The sequence below is a fragment of the Pelophylax lessonae genome (assembly GCF_965119305.1).
Source record: "Pelophylax lessonae genome assembly, chromosome: 2".
Lineage (NCBI taxonomy): Eukaryota > Metazoa > Chordata > Amphibia > Anura > Ranidae > Pelophylax > Pelophylax lessonae.
In genome coordinates this window covers 118,063,309-118,084,584 of record NC_138769.1, presented here as the reverse complement: position 1 = coordinate 118,084,584, position 21,276 = coordinate 118,063,309, and the positions used below count along the sequence as shown (strand labels likewise).

General features: G+C 44.7%; 1 protein-coding gene across 4 annotated transcripts in view; it reads left to right on the top strand.

The window, feature by feature from the left end:
* Positions 1-21,276, top strand: part of SPECC1 (sperm antigen with calponin homology and coiled-coil domains 1) — a 689,067-nt gene that overhangs the window by 488,104 nt on the left and 179,687 nt on the right. For all 4 annotated transcript variants that reach the window (XM_082247576.1, XM_082247577.1, XM_082247575.1 and 1 more), the window contains one exon: positions 5,839-5,989. In XM_082247576.1, the coding sequence (XP_082103702.1) occupies positions 5,839-5,989 (151 nt within the window). The remainder of the gene's footprint in view (positions 1-5,838; positions 5,990-21,276) is intronic.

Sequence of the window (21,276 nt, the reverse complement as noted above, 5' to 3'; positions counted from 1 at the left end):
ACACTGCCTCAGCAGTGTCTCCAGTCCAGGCTCCAGCTGGCACACCAGACACTGACTCCCGAGTGCCCACTACTTGGATTGTCACGTAACTCTGCTCTACCGCTGGACAAAGAGGATGGGAGAAAGGCAGAGCAGAACACCGGCTGGCTGTATTGGTCTCTGGGATGGCATGGATGGGAGGGACAATCAACACTTCTGGCACCAGACAGTCTTTGAGAGACTGACGGGTCACAGACTGTGACCGGTCTGTCACTGATCATAGAGGCGCGCACAGACTCTGTTCTGTCAGGACTCAGGAGACTGTCAGGAAACTCAGTCGGCGTTGGGTCAGGACATGTTTTCAGTGCTGCCGCTGGGCTGTGCAGCGCCTATTGATACTTAGTGATCAGTCTGGAGCGGCTGCACAGGCAGCGGTGAGAGGCGGAAAGGAAGAGTAGGGAAACCAGCAGCCAGGCACCCTAGGTGCCTAGTGGTAGCGCTGGCCCTGTCCATAGTAGGAATTACCATGTATTTTCTTTACACCCAGCAGCTGAGAGGTGGGGGAGTGAGGGAAAGGGCGAATATGTTCTGCTGGGCAAGGAGGAAATAAAGCAAACCTGATGCTTTAGGATACTTACATTAGCTAAACACTCTTTTTAGTGACAGGTTATCTTCCTAGGCAAGTCCTAGGTCGCTTGATTGTACATGCAAAGCAGATATAGGGCTTAATCATTGTCTTTAATTGCTATTCAACAATCCGTAACACCTGTATACAGTTTGAAATAAACAGTTCTATAATAGGCTACTGTAAAACAGCTGTTCTGGACACACAGTTGGCCCTTGCAAATAAAAGAATGGTGAGCAATGCTCTGCCCGCTATCCTAAAATACAGATAATCCCTTATTTTTGAATTTGTAATAGATGTGATACAAAATACCTTTTGTATTAAATATTTCTCCACTTTGTTTTGTACTGTGTACATTAAGTATGGTGTAAATTAGAACAGTATCAGCTACTCATCAGCATACTCATTCATCACAAATAAATATACAAAATAAGACAAAATAAAAGGGATAAACAATCAGTCATGGTGTATAGGTCGGCATAAGTGTATAAGGTGTATATACCATAAGCACATGAGGGTACCTTAGCATTCGTATAAAGCAGATAACATACACTGGTATTTAGACAGCCATTGTGAGTATAAGACATTGAGTAAAAGCAGTTTGTGACTCAGGGTGTACCCCAAAGAAGGGGGGGGGGGGTAATCAAATAGGGAAGAATGGGAGGAAAAGAGGGTGGGGGCAGAAGAAGCAAGGAGTTAGAGATTTGGTCAGACTTAACAATGTCCTCATTGCTGAGAAATACAGGCAGATATTTCTCCATCATGTCATACCTTTAAGGAGGCATGTGAGTGACCCCAACTTTATTCTGCAGCAGGACAATGACCCCAAACATACAGCTAATATCATTAAGAAGCATAGGAGTGCCGGGTTCTGTACAACATCTGACGCAAGGCTGAAATTCGAGGCTAGATAGTGGTTCCGGGGTATAGTAGACCCTATGCAAAAGCTTTAGTTACGTAAATCTATACCTAGCTAAGATCATGAGGGGTAAAACTTTGTAGGCACTCGTCCCAGTCTTCCTTGGACAGAGACAAGGTATTAGCATACCATTTTTGATACAGACATGGGGGCAGTGTTTAGTGTGTAATATAGGAAAGACTGGGAATTATTCAACCTGTCGATAATTAACAAAGCTTCCAATAGGTTTGAGGTCAATGTTATCCTGGATGAAAACGGCATGACCACAGCATGTCTCAGTTGTAGAAATCTGAAAAACATGAAATTAGGTAACCGGTAGGCAGACTTAAGAGAAGCAAAGGTCAAGAGTGATCCCCACAGCATAATGTTGCAGTACTGTTTTAATTCAATGCCTAGCCCACAGTTGAGAATCAGGCACTGTGGGAAGATGGGGAGAGTTGAGGTTACCCCGCAAGGAAGTAAATGGAGAGAAGGATGTGGCAGATTTATAATAAGCAGTAGCCTGTTACCACATGAGTAGGGTGGTTTTCATGGAAATAGTAATGGCTGGATTAGATCATAGGCCGCCAAAAGGCAGGTTGCTTATTTCTGAGTACGATTCCAAAAGGGTCACGTCTAAGGTGACTGCTACATTATCTCTAGACTAGGCAAACTACTATTTGACTGTGACCTAAACTGCAGCCCAATTATATAGTGAAATATTAAAGAGGGCTAAGCCTCCTAAGGTAAGGGTGCGTAGAGAGCAGTTGTGGCAAGTCTTTCAGGTTTTCCCCTTCCAGATTAAAGATGAGATAGTTCTATCCAACTTACGGAAAAAAAAAAAAAGTGGTTGGGGTTACCTGTGTCATAGTAACCAGCTTGTTGAGTATCTGGAGTGAAGCAGAAAAGAGTGTATAAAGACCCACCAGCGCACCAGTTCAGGCTGGGATCCATTTACCAAAGCCATGTGCTATAGCTAACAGATACTATTGAAAATGAACACTGCAACCAAGAAGATAAAACCACCAACTGCCACTGCCTTACCCATCTAGTCCCTATCGAGGGGGGAGTCCTTAAATGAAAATTGGCAACAAGCACTGAGGGTTGGTGTACAAGGCAAACAGAATCAGGTTAGTTTGAGCGGAAGGGATGCTGCTTCAATAATTCAATGGCATGTGTCTCTCAGATAGAACAGAGGACGTGATTCTTTAAAACAACATAGTGAAGGAAACATCCACTCGAAAAGGAGTGTTCTCAGTGAAAAATGTTGCTTCCCAGGTGACCACAAAGACAGGGGTGCTAGCACTGCCAACCATACTCCCACACACCATAACCAGGATTGTTAGATGTCCAGGGGACCTAGAAGTAACAGAATCCGGGTGGGTGCTGTAACTGAAAGGTGGCAGGGTTCCATATACGTAGGTGAAATAAAAAGGCACTACTGGGCGCTAAGGCACAGCATGGTACAGGAAATGGTACTCAGGGTCTGGAGGAGCCACGGTGTGGGGAAGAACTTTGTTGTCTTCCCGTCTTGAACACGAAGCTTGGCAGGAATGAGTATGCTGCAGTAAACTCCTCTGGCCCAGAGTTTAGCCTTAACACCATCAAATGACCTCCTTACCCGCTGGGTGTCCACAGATTAGATGGGGAAAAACATAAGCATGGAATTCTCATAGCAAAGTTTGACCCTGAGCCTAATGTTTTAACAAATGCAGCCACAACGGCCTCTTCTGCGTAAAAAAAAAAAAAAAAAAAAAGGGAAGGTGTTGAAGGGGTCTTTACACTGAAAATTCAGGCTGGGCATTCAAACTTTATTGAAAATATAAAATTTGCTTGTTCCACTGAAAAATTCATGTGCACTGATGCAGGCATGAAGGCATGCAGTCACGTTCTTGGTACCGTACCATGATCACGTTTTCTGGAGATGAGGATGTAATTTCCTCCTGACATAATTGATCTTGTCACCACCACCATTGTAAGACTGCTTGGGTGTGTTTTAATCAAGATATAAATGAAATTTTAATATTGTCGTCTCCAAGGCTGATTTCAGTAACTGTTCTTTTCCTGTCTTTTCTATATTTTATGAATGTGTAATTGTTTTTTGGGGAGGGGATAGGTGCCTGACAAGCTTAAAGGAAATCCTGGAGCCAACCGCTTAGATATATACATGGACATCCATTATTTGTGATCTGTAATGTAATGTCTACTTTGCAGATAGGAATAGGATGAGCGTCATGGTTTGATTACTGGAAATAACATTTTGTCTTTATTGTGTATAAATAACAAAACTTGTTTAAAGGACTATAAAGAACTCTAGCACAATCATTAGTAATTATGGATCAGAAGCACCCACACTATGTGTGAAATATACCTCTACTCCAAATATGAAGTGAACTAATAAAGCTAAATATTTCCTATTTGGTGACCTGTGTGAAATCAGCTAATAATGATCTGAAGTGTAAATCCTCATACAGCTTTTAAAGCATTATGTTCATTTGCTCTAACATTTCGAGATCTGTTACAGAGTTGTATAACAACATAAATACATATTTTAATAGAATGTGCCTAATTTGAAAGATATGCAGATACTGTGGAAGGAGTTAAGCCTGGTACACATATGAGTTTTTTTTTTTTGTTCATTGCTGATCGGGAGGTTGAAGGAAAAAAACTGTCCACTCTAGTCGAAAGCCGCTGTACTAACTATGCAAAGTTAGTACAGTGCTCTCCCCTGCTGAGCTGTTGTATCCTGACCGGGGCGGCCCCCTGCCAGAACACTTCGATCAGCTCTCTCCTCTATTGGCTCTTGTTGGACAGGGTGGGCATACACACTGGCCGAAAGTCGGCTGTTTTTTTTTTTTAACTGGCCGATGTGTTCCAACATTCGCCCTGTATGTACAGGGCTTTCGGGTGACACTGATAAGTTTGGAAAGCCAATCATTTTTTTTCTTCCCTTGATGGGATTGCAATTACACAGCACTTAAAGATGCCCTGCCATGTGACTGAAACGAACCCCATGTTCTGAACATTAAAGTGTTGCTACACTAACAACAGTAAAATTAGTGGGTATATTCAGTAAAGCATGCTTGTTATACTCACTGTGGAACCTAAGAGGTTAATCCTGCGCATTGTGTAAAAAGGCTGTTTATCCTGTCTTCTCTGATCCTCCTCTTCTTCCACAGTCCCCAATTCATCTCCTGACAGTACAGAGCCTTGGGGGCAATTTGCACATGCTCAAGTTAATGTGTAGGAGGGTGCATGTGATTAGCACAGGGCCAATTAAAATTGTCCAGACAGAGGGTTAGGGGTCCTGTAGCCTGATAAGACATTTAGAGTATAATGAAAACTCCTCCTACAAGCTTTAACCAGAAGTCGTAAGACTGATTTATACTGCTGATGAAAAAATCTATTTAGCGGTTTATATTTACTAAAATAATTGTATTTCCATGTTCTATGTCCTGTAGGAGACCAGATATAGTGAATGCAGGGTCCTGGGATTAGTAACACTTTAACCATGCTAACAGGCTATAGCTAAGTTTGGAAAATTGCAGCCTCTCTGGATTCTGAACACATAAGTCAAGAAAATGCACAATTAAAATGGGCATTGAAAACACATAAAAATGGAAGCTCATTAGTATGAAGCCTGCCTACAGCAAAACTGACAAGTTATCAGGTACTGTATGTGTCACACACATATGTCTGATAATCACTACATTGCCATTTGTCACAGGCTGGGGTCGCAAAGTGAGACCTTTCAGTCCTGCTCTTGGTTTTTATATTAACGCGTTTTGGAGCATTTAGGATTGTTCTGCATAGGGCAGCCCATTCTCACGACAAACCCCCCAAAAAAGCTCAAAAATATTTTTGGAGCAGAGCGTGGTGCGTTTTTTTTCAACGTGCATTTGTTGCTCGTTTGCCATGCGACCAATGCTTAATTACTGGTAGCAGGTGCGATAAACACGCACCTGCTACCAGCCCTTGGGGTGCCATTATCAATTAGTGGCACCACAAGTGCGATGCACATTTGCAGTGCATGGCAAAATGCACATTTCCAGCATTCCGGAAATGCCAAGCGTGAATGGAGCCTAAAAGGTAAAACCGATTTGCCTAATTAACCCAATTTTTTTATTAATCAATTTGCTCTCCTCTGTTACAAATTAAAGCACCCAGTGCTAGTTCTTATGTTCATTTCCAGAATGGTTAATCATACGATCACAGTTAAAAGCAGTATTTATGTTGGGTTAACACAATACTGTACTTTTCCTGCAATATATCTAATTTGTTCTTTTTCTTTTATAAACTCCTATATTTCTATACTTATTAATATTTCTACCTACAGATAAAGTGAAGGTGCAGAGAGATGAACTCACTGTAGACCGTTTTCCCCGCAAGAGCCCCTCCCTGGAGTCCCTCAATACTGCTTTGGGCTTTGGGTCAAGAACATCTTCACCCTTTGCACTGGAACCCGTGTCGCCTCAGAGCAAACTCAGGTATGAACCTGTGCACAAACACTGTACTGTAAGACGGTAGTAGCTGGATCAACTGATAAGGCCTCATGTACACTGGACGTTTTTACACCTGCTCCTAGGGGCGTATGGCATTTTTCTTTCTTGTCTCTAAACGCCCCTGCATGTTAGCCTATGTGTCCATTCACACATAGGCTTTTAGCAGCGTTTAATGACAGCAGAATTTAGAGGCACAGGAAAAAAACCCACTGCTAGTGCGTCCAGGAGCAGCAGAGTTTTGGCAGGAAAAAGCTTGATGCTGCTAAACGTGTCCAAATGCTAGGTGTGTTTAGCACTTCAGTGTTTATTTCAATAGCCATAATAAGTTTGAATTCTGGCCAATGAAAATCATAAACACCAAACTCCGCTAAACTGGTTTGAAAAAAACTTTGTTTTACAATAAACCAGTGTGCATTAGACCTAAAACTGAAAATGAAGATCATGAAAGATACCATGGGACATGTTGTGGTTTCTAAAGTTGGCCTTGTGAAGGGGAATCTCATTATTGTCCTGTATCTGTACCCATAATGCACATCTACTCTTCGTTGCAGGTCAAGTGAGATATATATATATATATATATATATATATATACACACAGTGCCTTGCGAAAGTATTCGGCCCCTTGAACGTTGCGACCTTTTGCCACATTTCAGGCTTCAAACATAAAAATATAAAACTGTAATTTTTTGTGAAGAATCAACAATAAGTGGGACACAATCATGAAGTGGAACGAAATTTATTGGATATTTCAAACTTTTTTAACAAATAAAAAACTGAAAAATTGGGCGTGCAAAATTATTCAGCCCCCTTAAGTTAATACTTTGTAGCACCACCTTTTGCTGTGATTACAGCTGTAAGTCGCTTGGGGTATGTCTCTATCAGTTTTGCACATCGAGAGACTGAAATTTTTGCCCATTCCTCCTTGCAAAACAGCTCAAACTCAGTGAAGTTGGATGGAGAGCGTTTGTGAACAGCAGTTTTCAGTTCTTTCCACAGATTCTCGATTGGATTCAGGTCTGGACTTTGACTTGGCCATTCTAACACCTGGATATGTTTATTTGTGAACAATTCCATTGTAGATTTTGCTTTATGTTTTGGATCATTGTCTTGTTGGAAGACAAATCTCCGTCCCAGTCTCAGGTCTTTTGCAGACTCCATCAGGTTTTCTTCCAGAATGGTCCTGTATTTGGCTCCATCCATCTTCCCATCAATTTTACCCATCTTCCCTGTCCCTGCTGAAGAAAAGAAGGCCCAAGCGATGATGCTGCCACCACCATGTTTGACAGTGGGGATGGTGTGTTCAGGGTGATGAGCTGTGTTGCTTTTACGCCAAACATAACGTTTTGCATTGTTGCCAAAAAGTTCGATTTTGGTTTCATCTGACCAGAGCACCTTCTTCCACATGTTTGGTGTGTCTCCCAGGTGGCTTGTGGCAAACTTTAAACAACACTTTTTATGGATATCTTTAAGAAATGGCTTTCTTCTTGCCACTCTTCCATAAAGGCCAGATTTGTGCAGTATACGACTGATTGTTGTCCTATGCAGTTCATCCAGAGTGATCATGGGCCTCTTGGCTGCATCTCTGATCAATCTTCTCCTTGTATGAGCTGAAAGTTTAGAGGGACGGCCAGGTCTTTGTAGATTTGCAGTGGACTTATACTCCTTCCATTTCAATATTATCGCTTGCACAGTGCTCCTTGGGATGTTTAAAGCTTGGGAAATCTTTTTGTATCCAAATCCGGCTTTAAACTTCTCCACAACAGTATCTCAGACCTGCCTGTTGTGTTCCTTGTTCTTCATGATGCTCTCTGTGCTTTAAACGGACCTTTGAGACTATCACAGTGCAGGTGCATTTATACGGAGACATGATTACACACAGGTGGATTCTATTTATCATCATTAGTAATTTGGTCAACATTGGATCATTCAGAGATCCTCACTGAACTTCTCGAGAGAGTTTGCTGCACTGAAAGTAAAGGGGCTGAATAATTTTGCACGCCCAATTTTTTAGTTTTCGATTTGTTAACAAAGTTTGAAATATCCAATAAATTTCGTTCCACTTCATGATTGTGTCCCACTTGTTGTTGATTCTTCACAAAAAATTACAGTTTTATATCTTTATGTTCGAAGCCTGAAATGTGTCAAAAGGTCGCAAAGTTCAAGGGGGCCGAATACTTTTGCAAGGAACTATATATATATATATATATATATATACACACATATTTACACACACACATACACAGTGGGAAAAATAATTTCTTGATCTCCTCGCAGATTTTGTAAGTTTGCCCACTTACAAAACAATGATGGGTCTATAATTTTTATTATAGGCGTATTTTTATATCATAGGGACCGAATATCAACCAAAAATCCGGAAAAAATACATAAAACAAATGCTATAAATTAAGTTGCAGTTCAGTGAGTAAAATAAGTATTTTATCCCCAAGCAAAACATGACTTAGTACTTGTTGGAGAAACCCTTGTTGGCAAACACAAAGGTAAGATGTTTCTTGTAGTTGGTGACTAGGTTTGCACACATCTCAGGAGGGATTTTGGTCCTCTCTTTTTTGAAGATCTTCTCTAAATCCTTAGGGTCTCTTGGCTTTCACTTGGCAACTCAGAATTTCAGCTGCGTCCATAAATTTTGTATGGGATTAAGGTGTGGAGAATTGCTAGGCCTCTCCATGACCTTAATGGGCTGCTTCTTGAGCCGCTCCTTTGTTGCCTTGGCGGTATGTTTTGGGTCATTGTCATGCTTGAAGACCCATCCATGACCCATCTTCAGTGTTCTGGCTGAGGGAAGAAGGTTCTCATCCAAGATTTTACAATACATGGCTCCATTCATTGGCCCCTCCATGGGGCAAAGTTGGCTTGTACCTTTAGCAAAGAAACAGCCCCAAAGCATCATGTTTCCACCTCTGTGCTTGACTTTAGGAATGGTGTTCTTAGGGTCATAGTCAGCATTTTTCTTCCTCCAAACAGGGCAAGTCGAGTTGATGCCAAAGAGCTCAATTTTGGTATCATCTGACCACAGCACTTTCTCCCAATCCTTCTCTGAATAATTTAGATGTTCATTGGCATGACTGTACATGTGCTTTCTTGAGGGGCTTGCTTTGTTTGGAGGAAGAAAAATGCTGCCTATGACCCTAAGAACACAATTACTACAGTCAAGCACAGAGGTGGAAACATTATGCTTTGGCTTTGGGGCTGTTTCTCTGCTAAAGGTACAGGCTGACTTGGCCTCATTGAGGGGCCAATGGACCCTCACATATATCCAGTGAAGTGAACAGCCTCAGATGATACACAGAGATTAAACAAATCTCCATACATACGTTTTACATGCATATCTACTGTCTTCAGCTTGCTATATTCTTTAGAAAGTGCACCTTGTGCTAGAAATTTTCTCTTTGTTTAGCACTGGGAGTGCAGTCTTGGCATACACTGTGCGACAGCTGATTGGAGGAAAGGCACACACCCCACTCCACATAGGCAGAAAAATGAAGAGCTGTGCTGTCAATAGACCAGCTCTCTGCTAATCTATTTATAGCACCCATCCCGACACAAAATTCAGCCAGTTTTATCTCAGTTTACAGAGAACTTGTCAGAAGGTATAATGCTGATAACCGAAGAGTGAAACAGGAGAAAGCCATGGGACTTAGTGCTTTGGAGAGCTTTTCTAGTGGGTTTTGAGAGTTTTTCAGTTGTAAAACCACTCTAACTCTGATAAAAGCTGAAAAACTCTGCTATTCTGCATTTATCAACATTTTTTGAGCCATAAGCTTTTGTGGGAGTAGTTTTTTAGTTTTGAAAAAAAAAGCTAAAAAACGCTACAGCTTTAAAAAGCTAAAAAAACACTGAAAAACGCTGCTGCAAAAGAACTGAAAAACTCCTACAGCTACAGCTTTCTACTGACGTTTTGATAGCGTCCAGTGTGCATTAAGGACTTAATCCATCTAATTCAATGTGTAAATAGCACATCAAAAGCACATGTTGCTGATTTGTTCTGGTATCTGCCATTTAAAAATAAAGTAGAATTCACAAATCCGTAATCCAATAATTATTTAAAAGTACCCTTCTCTTGTAAGTGTTTGAAGAGATTACCTGATTTATTTAAAGATGTATCCAATAGCTTCCTAAGTGGAACTTCACTCTCTCAATCAACATTGACTATTTTTAATCCTTATGCTGCTAAATAGATAGATTGAACAGGATATTATATTTGCTTGTTTTTCTTTGTTTTTTGTTTTTTCACTTCCTGGTTTCCAGGCCTATGCATAAATCCCAGGAGTCTCCAGGAGGACTTTTCTCAGCTAACCCCACTTTCCTGCCTCAATATCTTTGATAATCCTAAACAGCGCTCGGGTTTTAAAGCAACCTCCTAAAAGTATCAAGTGCAAGCTTCAAAACATAAAAAGTGCTTAAGTTATTTGTGTAGAAACATAAAACTTTGTTTTCCTACCTGCATGCCTGAGCTAAGGGCAGATGGATTCCAGGAAGTAATTGCTTCATGAAACAGCTGTCCTTACTCAAGATGGCCATGGCCAGAAATGCTAAGGGGGGGGGGGGTGTAATAGTGATTTCTAGTCAAAATAAAGCATGGAGACATGGATGAGTGAGTTCACTTTGACTGTTAAAAATTAATTAAATAGCATTTTTGCTTTGTGGTGCTCAGATGCAGTGTACTTCTTCTTTTAAAGCGTTTCATAGTAAAAAGACATGATTGCTGCAGGAAGCCCTTTTTGTTAATGTGTTAATCCTATTTGAGCCACTTTCTCCTGCATAATAGTGGGCTGAAAATCTTGACAGCATAGACAACTGTTGAGGGCCAGAGACATATTGTAACTGTAATACATTGTTTCCCATGATAGAGGATTTTTAACAAAGCAATCAATAGTGACCAGTAGTACTTACAGCAACCAGAGTTCAATTATTATTTAGGGCAGTCATAACAGTAACAGTTTTTTGCTCTTTTGTATATATCAGCGCTCGCCAACCAGTGGTCCATGAGAAAATGTTGGTGTTTCCTAGGGGTTCTGCCCCAAATCAACATTGTGGCAAATATATACTGCCCGATGTTGTTTCCAGTGTTTGTTCTCAATGTGTGCTGACAGCAAATACTGTTAGCGCGCATTTATACCCAATGCCTCCTCTGTAGTTCTGGCTCCTTTGAACTCAGAGGGAGGTGCCGGGAGTTGTGCACAGAGGGGGAGGTGAAGAAGGAGGGGACTTCCAATGGCAGCGCTGATCACAGACTGCGGGATGGAGCATAGAGCTTGAGCACACGGCTGAAAAAGGAGGTGAGATCCAATGATGAGTCTGTTTAACCACTTTACCGCTGCTCACTAGAGCTCTACTGCAGCAAAGTGGCTCTTGTAGGTCTGACGACATAGACCTACGTCGCCAGACACTGCCCCTTCTCGGCGGTGCGCGCGCGCTGCCGGAGGCTCGCTCCCGCTGTATTCAATCACAGCGGGAGTCGGGCCAGGGGAGGAGCGGCGGTGATCACCACCGCTCTTCCCCGATCGTCGGGGAATCGAGTCTGGAGATCCGCCCGCTTGTGTAAACAAAGCGGACGGATCTCCTAAGTGACGGGCAGGGTCAGATTGCAGGGTTCAGCATAGCTGAACCTGCGATCTGTCCCTGTGTCACTCAGTCACCTTCCCCCACACACGTCAGTAAGCACCAGGCATACATTAACCCCTCCCTCTCCAATAAAATTAACCCCTTCCCTGCCAGTGTCATTTTTACAGTAACAGTGCATATTTATAGCACTGATTACTGTAGTAATGTCACTGGTAACCCCAAAAATGTCAGTCAAGGGTCCGATCTGTCCGCCGCAATGTCGCAGTCCCGCAAAAAAAATCGCAGATCGCCGCCATTACTCGTTAAAAAAAAAAACACCAAAAACAACAGAAATCTTTCCCTTAGTTAGTAAATGCAATAACTTTTGCGCAAACCAATCAAAATCACTTATTGCGATTTTTTTTTTTTTTTATACCAAAAATATGTAGCAGAAAACAAATTGGCCTAAAATGCTAAAAAAAAAATTTTGGGGGGGGGGGGGGAATTTCATATAAAAAAATGTGAAAAATATTGTTATTTTTTCAAAATTGTCGCCCCGTTTTTTGTTTATAGCGCAAAAAGTAAAAATCACACAGGTGAAAAAATACCACCAAAAGAAAGCTCTGTTTGTGAGAAAAAAAGGACGCAAATTTCGCTTGGGTACGGCGTTGCATGACCGCGCAATTGTCAGTTAAAGTCGCACAGTGCCGAATCGCAAAAAGTGGCTCAGACGGAAGACAGCAAAATCCTCCGGTGGTAAAGTGGTTAAGGCAGCAGTGTGATAGAGTGGTGGTGGTGGGGGGGGGGCAGGGGGGCAGAGAGCCGGAGCATTCTTTGTATAAGTCAGCAGTGTGATCCAAGGGGGAGTGGGGCAGAGAGATGGAGAACTGTGTTTATAAGGCAAGTAAAACTCTTGTTAGTGGTCTGCAGGATTCAAAACTCTAAGTTTAGGTTGGCTACTAATGGTATATATATGACCCAATAACCTTTTCATATTGCTCTTTGCCATACCTGCTAAGTTTACTGCCTGTACTTTGTTAATAATAATGGGCCAAACACCCCCCTCCCCATACGGTTTGCACCAGAACTCCCAAACATGGAAAAAGCACCGTGATCCCTATAAAAGTCTATGGGACCTGAACTTGAGAAATTAATAGTCCCCATTTTGAAGGCTTATATGCAAGTCATTGGCTATGAAAAAGGTATGGTGGCCCTGGTAAAAAGATCCAATAGAAACAGGGCTCATTGTTTCTTTAAAAAAGATGGTTATTAAAAGAGCAGTGATTTTAATGATGAGTAAAGTGAAACAATAAAAATGAAAAATTCCTTTAAATATAGTGCCTGGGGTGTCTCCTTAGTTTGCCTGTAAAATGGCGCACCTGTACGTTGTTCAGACCCTGCTGCAGCAAAACTGATATATATAAAGGAAAAAAAATGACATTTAACCACTTCCAGACCGCCCGCTGCAGTTTTACGTCGGTATTTGGACGTTAGAAAGGCATTTCCTTACAGGACGGGAGGTCCTCTTTTACATAAAAGTGGTCCCAGCAGCAGATTCACCGTGGGATCACTTTTATGGGTGGCTGGAGAGGTGCCCCCCTCCCGCCGCTTCCCGGTTCTTTTTCCCTTTTATTGGAGCCGTCGGTAGCAGGAAAAACAATTCAGTTCATCCATGTCCCAGCAGGAAGTCGAGTGGGGGCAAGAGCGACGTCATATGTCGCTTTCTCCCAACAGCCTTATAGGGCCCATTTTTTTTTCTTGCTGAAAAAAATGACTTTTCTCTGTCGCTCATTGACAGAGTCCTCTTGATTAATATCAAATCGGGTTATACTGCCCTCTACAGGAGTAGGACACTGGGCAGAAGGAAAACGTTCTGGCCACACCTTAGGGGCAGTCCCAGAGGGTATATCCTCTCTCTCCCTGCTACAGGATGTCAGTTTTTTTTCTGTCTAGTTAGGAGTAAGGATTTGAGTTCCTTGCTGGGATCTTTGGTCCTGGCATGATTTTTTTAGAAAAATTTTTTTAAGGCAGCTTTTTTCTCCAGTTGTTCCTGTGAGATCTTCAAGCAAGTATGCTGAAACTGAGCGACGGGCTGGATGTTGAGATCCAGTGGTCACCCCAGTCAGCCTACGAGCGCGTGCAGGCCCTAGCTCCGCGCTGGGTCGGCCGCGACATAGTCCCACTGGACGGGGACTGACCCTGCGAGTTAAACGTCTCGCCTGGACGCCGACGACCAGTTGGAAACTGAGTCACGGCGTCCGTATTGGTCGACAGCCCCCCCACCTCGGTGGAGAGGGGTTCTGTCAGGAGTTGGCGCCCGCCTGTTCCGGTATGGTGAGTAAAATGTTCCCCCTCTCCCCCTGTCGGGTTTGTGGGTGGACGCGGGCCCTCCCTGGGATGACTGGACCTTTATAATCCTGGATCCCCCCTCTATCCTATAAACAGGTGTCTCAGATCCCCCTCTTGAGGGTGATTTAGTGAATAGGAACCAGAAGGCTTGGTTTGGGAGCTGACAATCGGAAGTCACTGTATGAGGGGCACTGTAAGGGACCATGACTGAAGTCAGTGGCTGGCATTACTATCAGGATGGCCATGTAAGAGGGTGATAGCATCTTACCTGATACTTAAGGTGCAATACAGGCCGATGCCTGTGCCTGGACTACCGCCATCCGCAGGCCGCCATCCTCCTACAGGCCGTACATCTCCCGCAGGCCGCACAGGCCGATGACTACCTCCCGCAGGCCGCTGCTATCTTGCCACAAGCCGCTGCCATCCTCCACAGGCCGCCGCCATTTTCCCGCAGGTCCGCCATCTTGGCGTAGCCTCGTGTCTCCAGCATGGGGGCGGCCATGTTTGAGATGACCAAACACCTCGAGGAGTAATTGGGAGGCGCCGGAAGGCGTGTAAAGGGGCGGAGCCGCCTCCTTTACCCGGGAAAGCAAGCCAAAGACTTCCTGTCTGTAACAGACAGTGCTGGGAGCAGGTTGATAGAAACTTCTGTGCATCAGGTGGTGAGCCTTGGGGTCTCTCTCTCTCTCTCTGTAGGGTCCAAGCAGGTAACACTGAGGGGCGCTGTTGCGCTGGGGGACTAAGAAAAAAAAAAAAAAAAGGTTTTTTCTTTGAAATTATTTTTTTGTTTGCTGGCAAGTGTCTTGTATAATCATGGACCCTGCCACACATGTATCCCCACCTGATCCCCTCGAGGTGGCCGCAGGACCCTCCAGTACCCCACTTGTGATTGATGCATTATCAGCAGTTTTGGAGTCTTTGGTATCCCGGGTGGAGGTAGCCTGTCAGGGACGGGGGTCAAGGAAGCGACCCCCGCCTACCCCTATTTCATCTGATACTTCAGATACGGATTCTGAGCTGGTCACTGCAGCTGCAGGTCCCTCTGCTGGGGCTGCTGTCTCGGGTACGGTCTCCTCAGACAGTGAGGAGGACGTTTCTGCCTCCGCCATAGCGCAAGAAGAAGCGTTAGTGAACGCACTAGTCATGTCTGTCCGGGAAACCTTAAGTCTTGAGGTTACACCGGCAGAGGTAGATGACACTGAAATTCCCTTTGGTACCAGCAAGCCTACCAAAATGGCGAAGGTTTTTCCCTTGCCCAAGTGTTTTGGTAACTTAATTAAGGAAGAATGGGATCATCCAAAACGAACCCCTGCTATTTCCAAACGCATTGCTAAGCACTATCCGTTTGAGGAATCCCTCCTTAAGAAATGGACGGTACCACCAGTGGTGGACCCACCAATTTCCAGACTAAATAAAGCCACTGTTATCCCGTTGGAGGACGCTCCGTCCTTTAGGGATCCGGTGGATTGAAAAGTGGAAGTCGAATCCCGCTCCATTTTTTCCCTGATAGGGTCAACATTTAGGCCAGTGATTGCCATTGGTTTAGTTTCACAAACATTGACAGAATGGACCAAATTGTTACGCCGTGACATAAAGGGGAGAAGTATCCCCCCGGCAGTATCAGATTTGCTGGAGCAGATTATACAAGGGCTACAGTTCATCTGTGACGCCGCCCTGGACGCCACTCCCTTGCTAGGGCGTGCATCTGTTTCAGCAGTGGTCCTCAGACGCGTGTTATGGTTAAAGTGCTGGTCGGCTGATCAAGGTTCCAAAAAGACTTTGGCTAATCTTCCCTTTCAGAGGGATCGCCTGTTTGGGGCCACCTTGGATGAGATTATAAAGGATCTCACTGGGGGTAAGAGCACTTTTTTACCACAGACAGCTAAAGGTAAAGGACCTCGTAATAGGCGAGGACCTTCCTTTTCCGCTCATAAAAAGTTTGTTCGCTCCGCTGGGGCGGGCGATAAGGGGAAGTCCTCCAAAGACCCTTCAGGGAGTTTCAGAGGGCACTGGTCGGGAAAACAAAAGCCCGACTCAGCCAAACCTGAAGAGAAGACAGCCTGAAGGTGCGCCCCCACCCATCTCTGGGGTGGGGGGACGTCTTCACCGGTTTCCGGATCCATGGCTTTCCAGAATCCCGGACAAAGGGGTTTGCGAGGTCATGCGGTCGGGATACAAAATCAAGTTTCGATTACTTCTACCGGTGCGATTCTTCCCTTCCAACATTCAACTATCCCCGGATCGCTTCAAAGCTTTGCGGGAAGCAGTAATAGACTTGATGCAACAGGGGGCGACAGTTCCCGCTCCTTGAGCAGAACATTTTCTTCACTTTTGCAAAAGATCACAAAAGGAGATTCTTTTCAGATGGAATCGGAATCCCAATTCTCTGGACAATTGGATCCGGTTGAGCGAGCCGACCAGAGAGTCTCTGGTCTGGTAGCTTCGGTCTCCGATGCTCAGCCAGGAGAAGTCATTTCTTCCGACAGAATCCAGGTTACCGATAAATGTATTGGAACTGAGAGCGATCAGACTTTGTCTGATTTTCTGGACCGAGTAGCTTCAGGGCAACCCGGTTTGGATTCAGTTGGACAAGGCCACGGCCGTGGCTTATGTCAATCACCAAGGGGGCACCAAGAGTGCCCTGGCGGCCATAGAGGTGGCCAGCATTCTTCATTGGGTGGAACGGTTTGTTCCGGCTCTCCCCGCAGTATGCACTCCGGGGGTGGAAAATCGGCAGACAGATTATGTCAGCCGTTGGATTCTGGATCAAGGGATATGGCCTTTTCATCCAGAGATATTTCACCAGCGGTGCCTTCATTGGGGCACCCTGGAGGTGGATCTGTTGGCAGCTCGGCTCAACAGGAAGGCGCGGAGTTTTGTAACCCGCTCCCGAGATCCGCGAACGAACACAGCAGACGCGCTGGTCGCCCCGTGGGGACAGTATCAGCTACTGTATGTCTTCCCTACTCTCAAGTTGCTGCTGAAGCTTCTTCGCAGGATAGAGGTGGAAGGAATTCCAGTTATCCTAGTTATCCTGGTAGTTCCGGACTGACCTCGTCAACCCGAGTACGCCGACTTCGTCAGGCTGGTCGCGGACGCTTCCTAGAGACTTCCTCTCAGGGAGGATCTGTGGTCTCAGGGACCGATCTTCCATCCTGCTTTACGATCGCTGGCTTTAACGGCCTAGCTATTGAGACTCAGGTGCTGAAGGACAAGGGATTGTCAACTTCAGTTATTCCTACTTTAATTAAAGCAAGGAAAGCAACTTCTAGAAAAGTCTATCATCGCACATGGAGGTCTTATATTGCGTGGTGTGAATCCTTTGGATTTCCTCCACGGGCCTATTCGGTGACCCGAATCTTGGCTTTTCTGCAACAAGAAGTTGAGCAGAAGCTGGCCTTGAGTACTATCAAGGGTCAGGTTTCAGCGTTAGCAATCTTCTTTCAGAAACCTTTGGCTACTCATTCCTTGGTGCGGAATTTCATCCAGGGGGTGCGGCACCTGGCTCCGCCAGTGCGTGCGCCCTTACCGCCCTGGGATCTTAATTTAGTGTTGTCGGTTCTTCAGAAACCTCCCTTTGAAAATATCAGGGAGATTCCCTTGCTTACTTTATCCCAGAAGGTGGCCTTCTTGGTGGCCATTACTTCTGCACGCAGGGTGTCAGAACTGGCCACATTATCTTGTCGTTCCCCATATCTGGTGGTTCATAGGGATAAGGTGGTTCTTCGTCCGAATCCATCCTTCCTTCCTAAAGTGGTTTCAGAGTTTCATCTGAATGAGGACATTGTATTGCCTTCCCTATGTCCTAAGCCCAGTCATCCTCGGGAGTGTGCGTTACATTCCTTGGATGTGGTTCGGGCAATCAGGGTATACCTGAAAACTACGGACTCGTTTCGTAAAACAGATTCACTTTTTGTGATCATGGATGGCCCCAAAAAGGGGTTGCCTGCATCTGCCGCGACTATCTTTAAATGGATCAGACAGACGGTGGTACAGGCTAATTCTATTAAGGGTCGGAATCCTCCATTCCCTGTTAAGACGCACTCCACTCGGGCGCTTAGTGCTTCCTGGGCCTTCCGCCATCAGGCGTCAGTGGTCCAGGTTTGCAAGGCGGCTACCTGGTCGTCGGTTCATACCTTTACAAAATTTTATAAAGTTGATGTGATGGCATCGGCAGATGCCTCTTTTGGCCGCAAGGTTCTGCAGGCTGCAATTTGAGGAGACCGTTGGTCTACCTCGAGGGTTTTTTTCTGTTGGATTTTCAGTTGAGTCTCATCCTTTGGTTTGATGAGCCTTTAAGACTTCTAGTCGGCACCGGTTGGGCCTTCTGGATTTAAATTTTGATTTCTGTTATCCCACCCCTCATTTGTGGCACTGCTTTGGGACGTCCCGATTTGATATTAATCAAGAGGACTGCGTTTGTCAATGAGCGACAGAGAAAAATGGATTTTTGTAAAATCTTACCGTAAAATCCTTTTCTCTTAAGCTCATTGACAGACGCAGTACCCGCCCCTCTACTTTTGAGTTGGGTTGGGTTAAATTCTCTGACACTGCTTTGTGACATAACTGACATCCTGTAGCAGGGAGAGAGAGGATATACCCTCTGGGACTGCCTCTAAGGTGTGGCCAGAACGTTTTCCTTCTGCCTAGTGTCCTACTCCTGTAGAGGGCAGTATAACCCGATTTGATATTAATCAAGATGACTGCGTCTGTCAATGAGCTTAAGAGAAAAGGATTTTACGGTAAGATTTTACAAAAATCCATTTTTTTTTTTTGCTTTTAAGGGTAGATGTGAGATCCAAGGTCTTTTTGTCCCCAGATCTCACATTAAACAGGACCTGTCCTGCTTATTTATATTACCAAGAATGTTTACATTCCTTGTAATCCTGTATAATAAAGTCCAAGTGTCTCTGCGTCCAGTCCCTGTGTCTGTGGGATTGCGCTACGTTGGGACTTGGAGCGCAGAGACTTCAGGCGGCCGGTGTAGCGTCGGATAATGCCTCCCGTCGAATAAGGCATCTGGCGGACTGCACATGCGCGGTAAATTACGTCACTCCAGCTGGCTGCTCCACTCAGCTGGGGTTGACGTCATTATTGCACATGCGCAGTCCGTCAGATGCATTCTTCGACGGGAGACTGCGGGAAGAAACGTCGGATTCTGCCTGACGATCTGCGCATGCGCCCAGCGTCATAGCAGGATAGAAATTCTATTGGGCGGGCTATGGCTGGTTGTGCAGTTTGTCGGATGCACTATCCGACGGTAGATAGAGAGCGGAGGGGAAGAGAATCTATTGTCAGATTCTGACTCGCTCTCTGTTCTAACTATGGGGACAGATTGGATTACAGAGTATTCATTCTTATATGAGAAATGGCGGGAATATTGTCTGATTAGAGAACACAAACACAGCTCTTATCGGGGCACTCCCCTTTAATGTGCCCCGATAAGAGCTGTGTTTGTGTTCTCTAATCAGACAATTTTCCCGCAATTTCTCATATAAGAGAATGTATGTATGTAATGGCCTCTCTAACTCTAAACTGGTAAACTCTAGAAATGTTTTAAGCGTAGCCTGTGGAGATTTCTAGGTACCAATAGTGTTGAGCGAACAATTGTGTCCGAAAATAATTCAGGGTCAGGTCGAAGTGCAGGCAGGGCGAGTTATTAGGGCATTTTAGGGCGAGGCTGGAGAATAGGCAGGGTCAGTGTTCTACATCGATTTTGCTGTGTGGGGGGGTTTGCAGTGCCAGTGACCGATCTTATCGATCATTTTAGGGCGAGGCTGGAGAATAGGCAGGGTCAGTGTTCTACATCGATTTTGATGTGTGTGGGGTGGTGCAGTGAACACAATCTTTTTGCCCGCTGAGGAGGAGGGAGAAAAAAATCTTTTTTATCAGTCAGTTGTGTGCAGCGTTTTTCCTTCAGTGCTGCTGACTGTGATAATACACTGCTGTGTTCACATGTGCTATTATTGAGTGATTTTAAAATTTATACACTTTTTTTTTCTATTCCACTATTCAATATACACCCTTTTGGGTTAAAAAAATTAAATTGTGGCATAGTCTGTACTAATCTATTTAAAAATTACAAACTTAAAGGGGAATTTTCTTCTTTTTTTCCCTTCATAGCCTGCAGCAGAGCTGACTGATATAAGACACTGCTGTGTTCACATGTGCTATTGAAAAATCACCAATTTTATATCATATTTCCTATTCCGCTATTCAATCTACACCCTTTGGGGTAAAAATAATTAAATTGCGGGATAGTCTGTATCGGTACGTGTGAGATACACCTTTCCAATTTTTGGGGCGCATCTCATACCGCCGAGGATTGCAGGGTGCTTCAGTTTGCCTCCTACTCCTCATCCTGCCTTTGGGGTACAAAAAATAGTAATCGGGGCCTAGTCTGGGTCTGTACGTGTGAGATACATACACCTTTTGATATCATATTTTCTATTCCGCTATTCAATCTACACCCTTGGGGTAAAAACAATTAAATTGCGGGATAGTCTGTATCGGTACGTGTGAGATACACCTTTCCAATTTTTGGGGCGCATCTCATACCGCCGAGGATTGCAGGGTGCTTCAGTTTGCCTCCTGCCTGTTCCGAACTCCTCCTACTCCTCATCCTGCCTTTGGGGTACAAAAAATAGTAATCGGGGCCTAGTCTGGGTCTGTACGTGTGAGATAGATACACCTTTTGATATCATATTTTCTATTCCGCTATTCAATCTACACCCTTGGATCGCAAGATGCGCGAGTACAAGCGCACGCTGGTAGACGCGATGCTGCTGGCATTCCCACCTGACAGCGGGACCACAGTGGAAGCACAAGGCCAAAGCAGAGGAGGAGGAAAAGGTCGCCAACGCAACCAGGGTGCCGCCAGCACCTCAGAAGGCAGGTTAGCATGGCCGAAATGTGGAAAAGCTTTGTCAGCACGCCACAACAAACAGCAGCACCAGCAGCTCATGTGGAACGTCTTAGCAGGAGGCAGCATTTCACCAACATGGTGGAGCAGTATGTGCACACGCCTACATGTAGTGAATGATGGGTCTGCCCCCTTCAACTTCTGGTTCTCCAAATTGGGCACATGGCCTGAGCTTGCCCTTTACGCCTTGGAGGTGCTGGCGTGCCCCGCAGCCAGTGTATTATCTGAACGTGTATTTAGCACGGCTGGGGGCGTTATCACAGACAAGCGCAGCTGCCTGTCCAGAGACAATGTGGACAAGCTCACGTTCATTAAAATGAACCAGGCATGGATCCCACAGGACTTTTCTGTACCTTGTGCAGAATAGAGATGGATACCGACCTTACCCAGCCATTGTTCTATTTTTGATCTTTCTCACTCTTTTGGGGTGTACCCTCA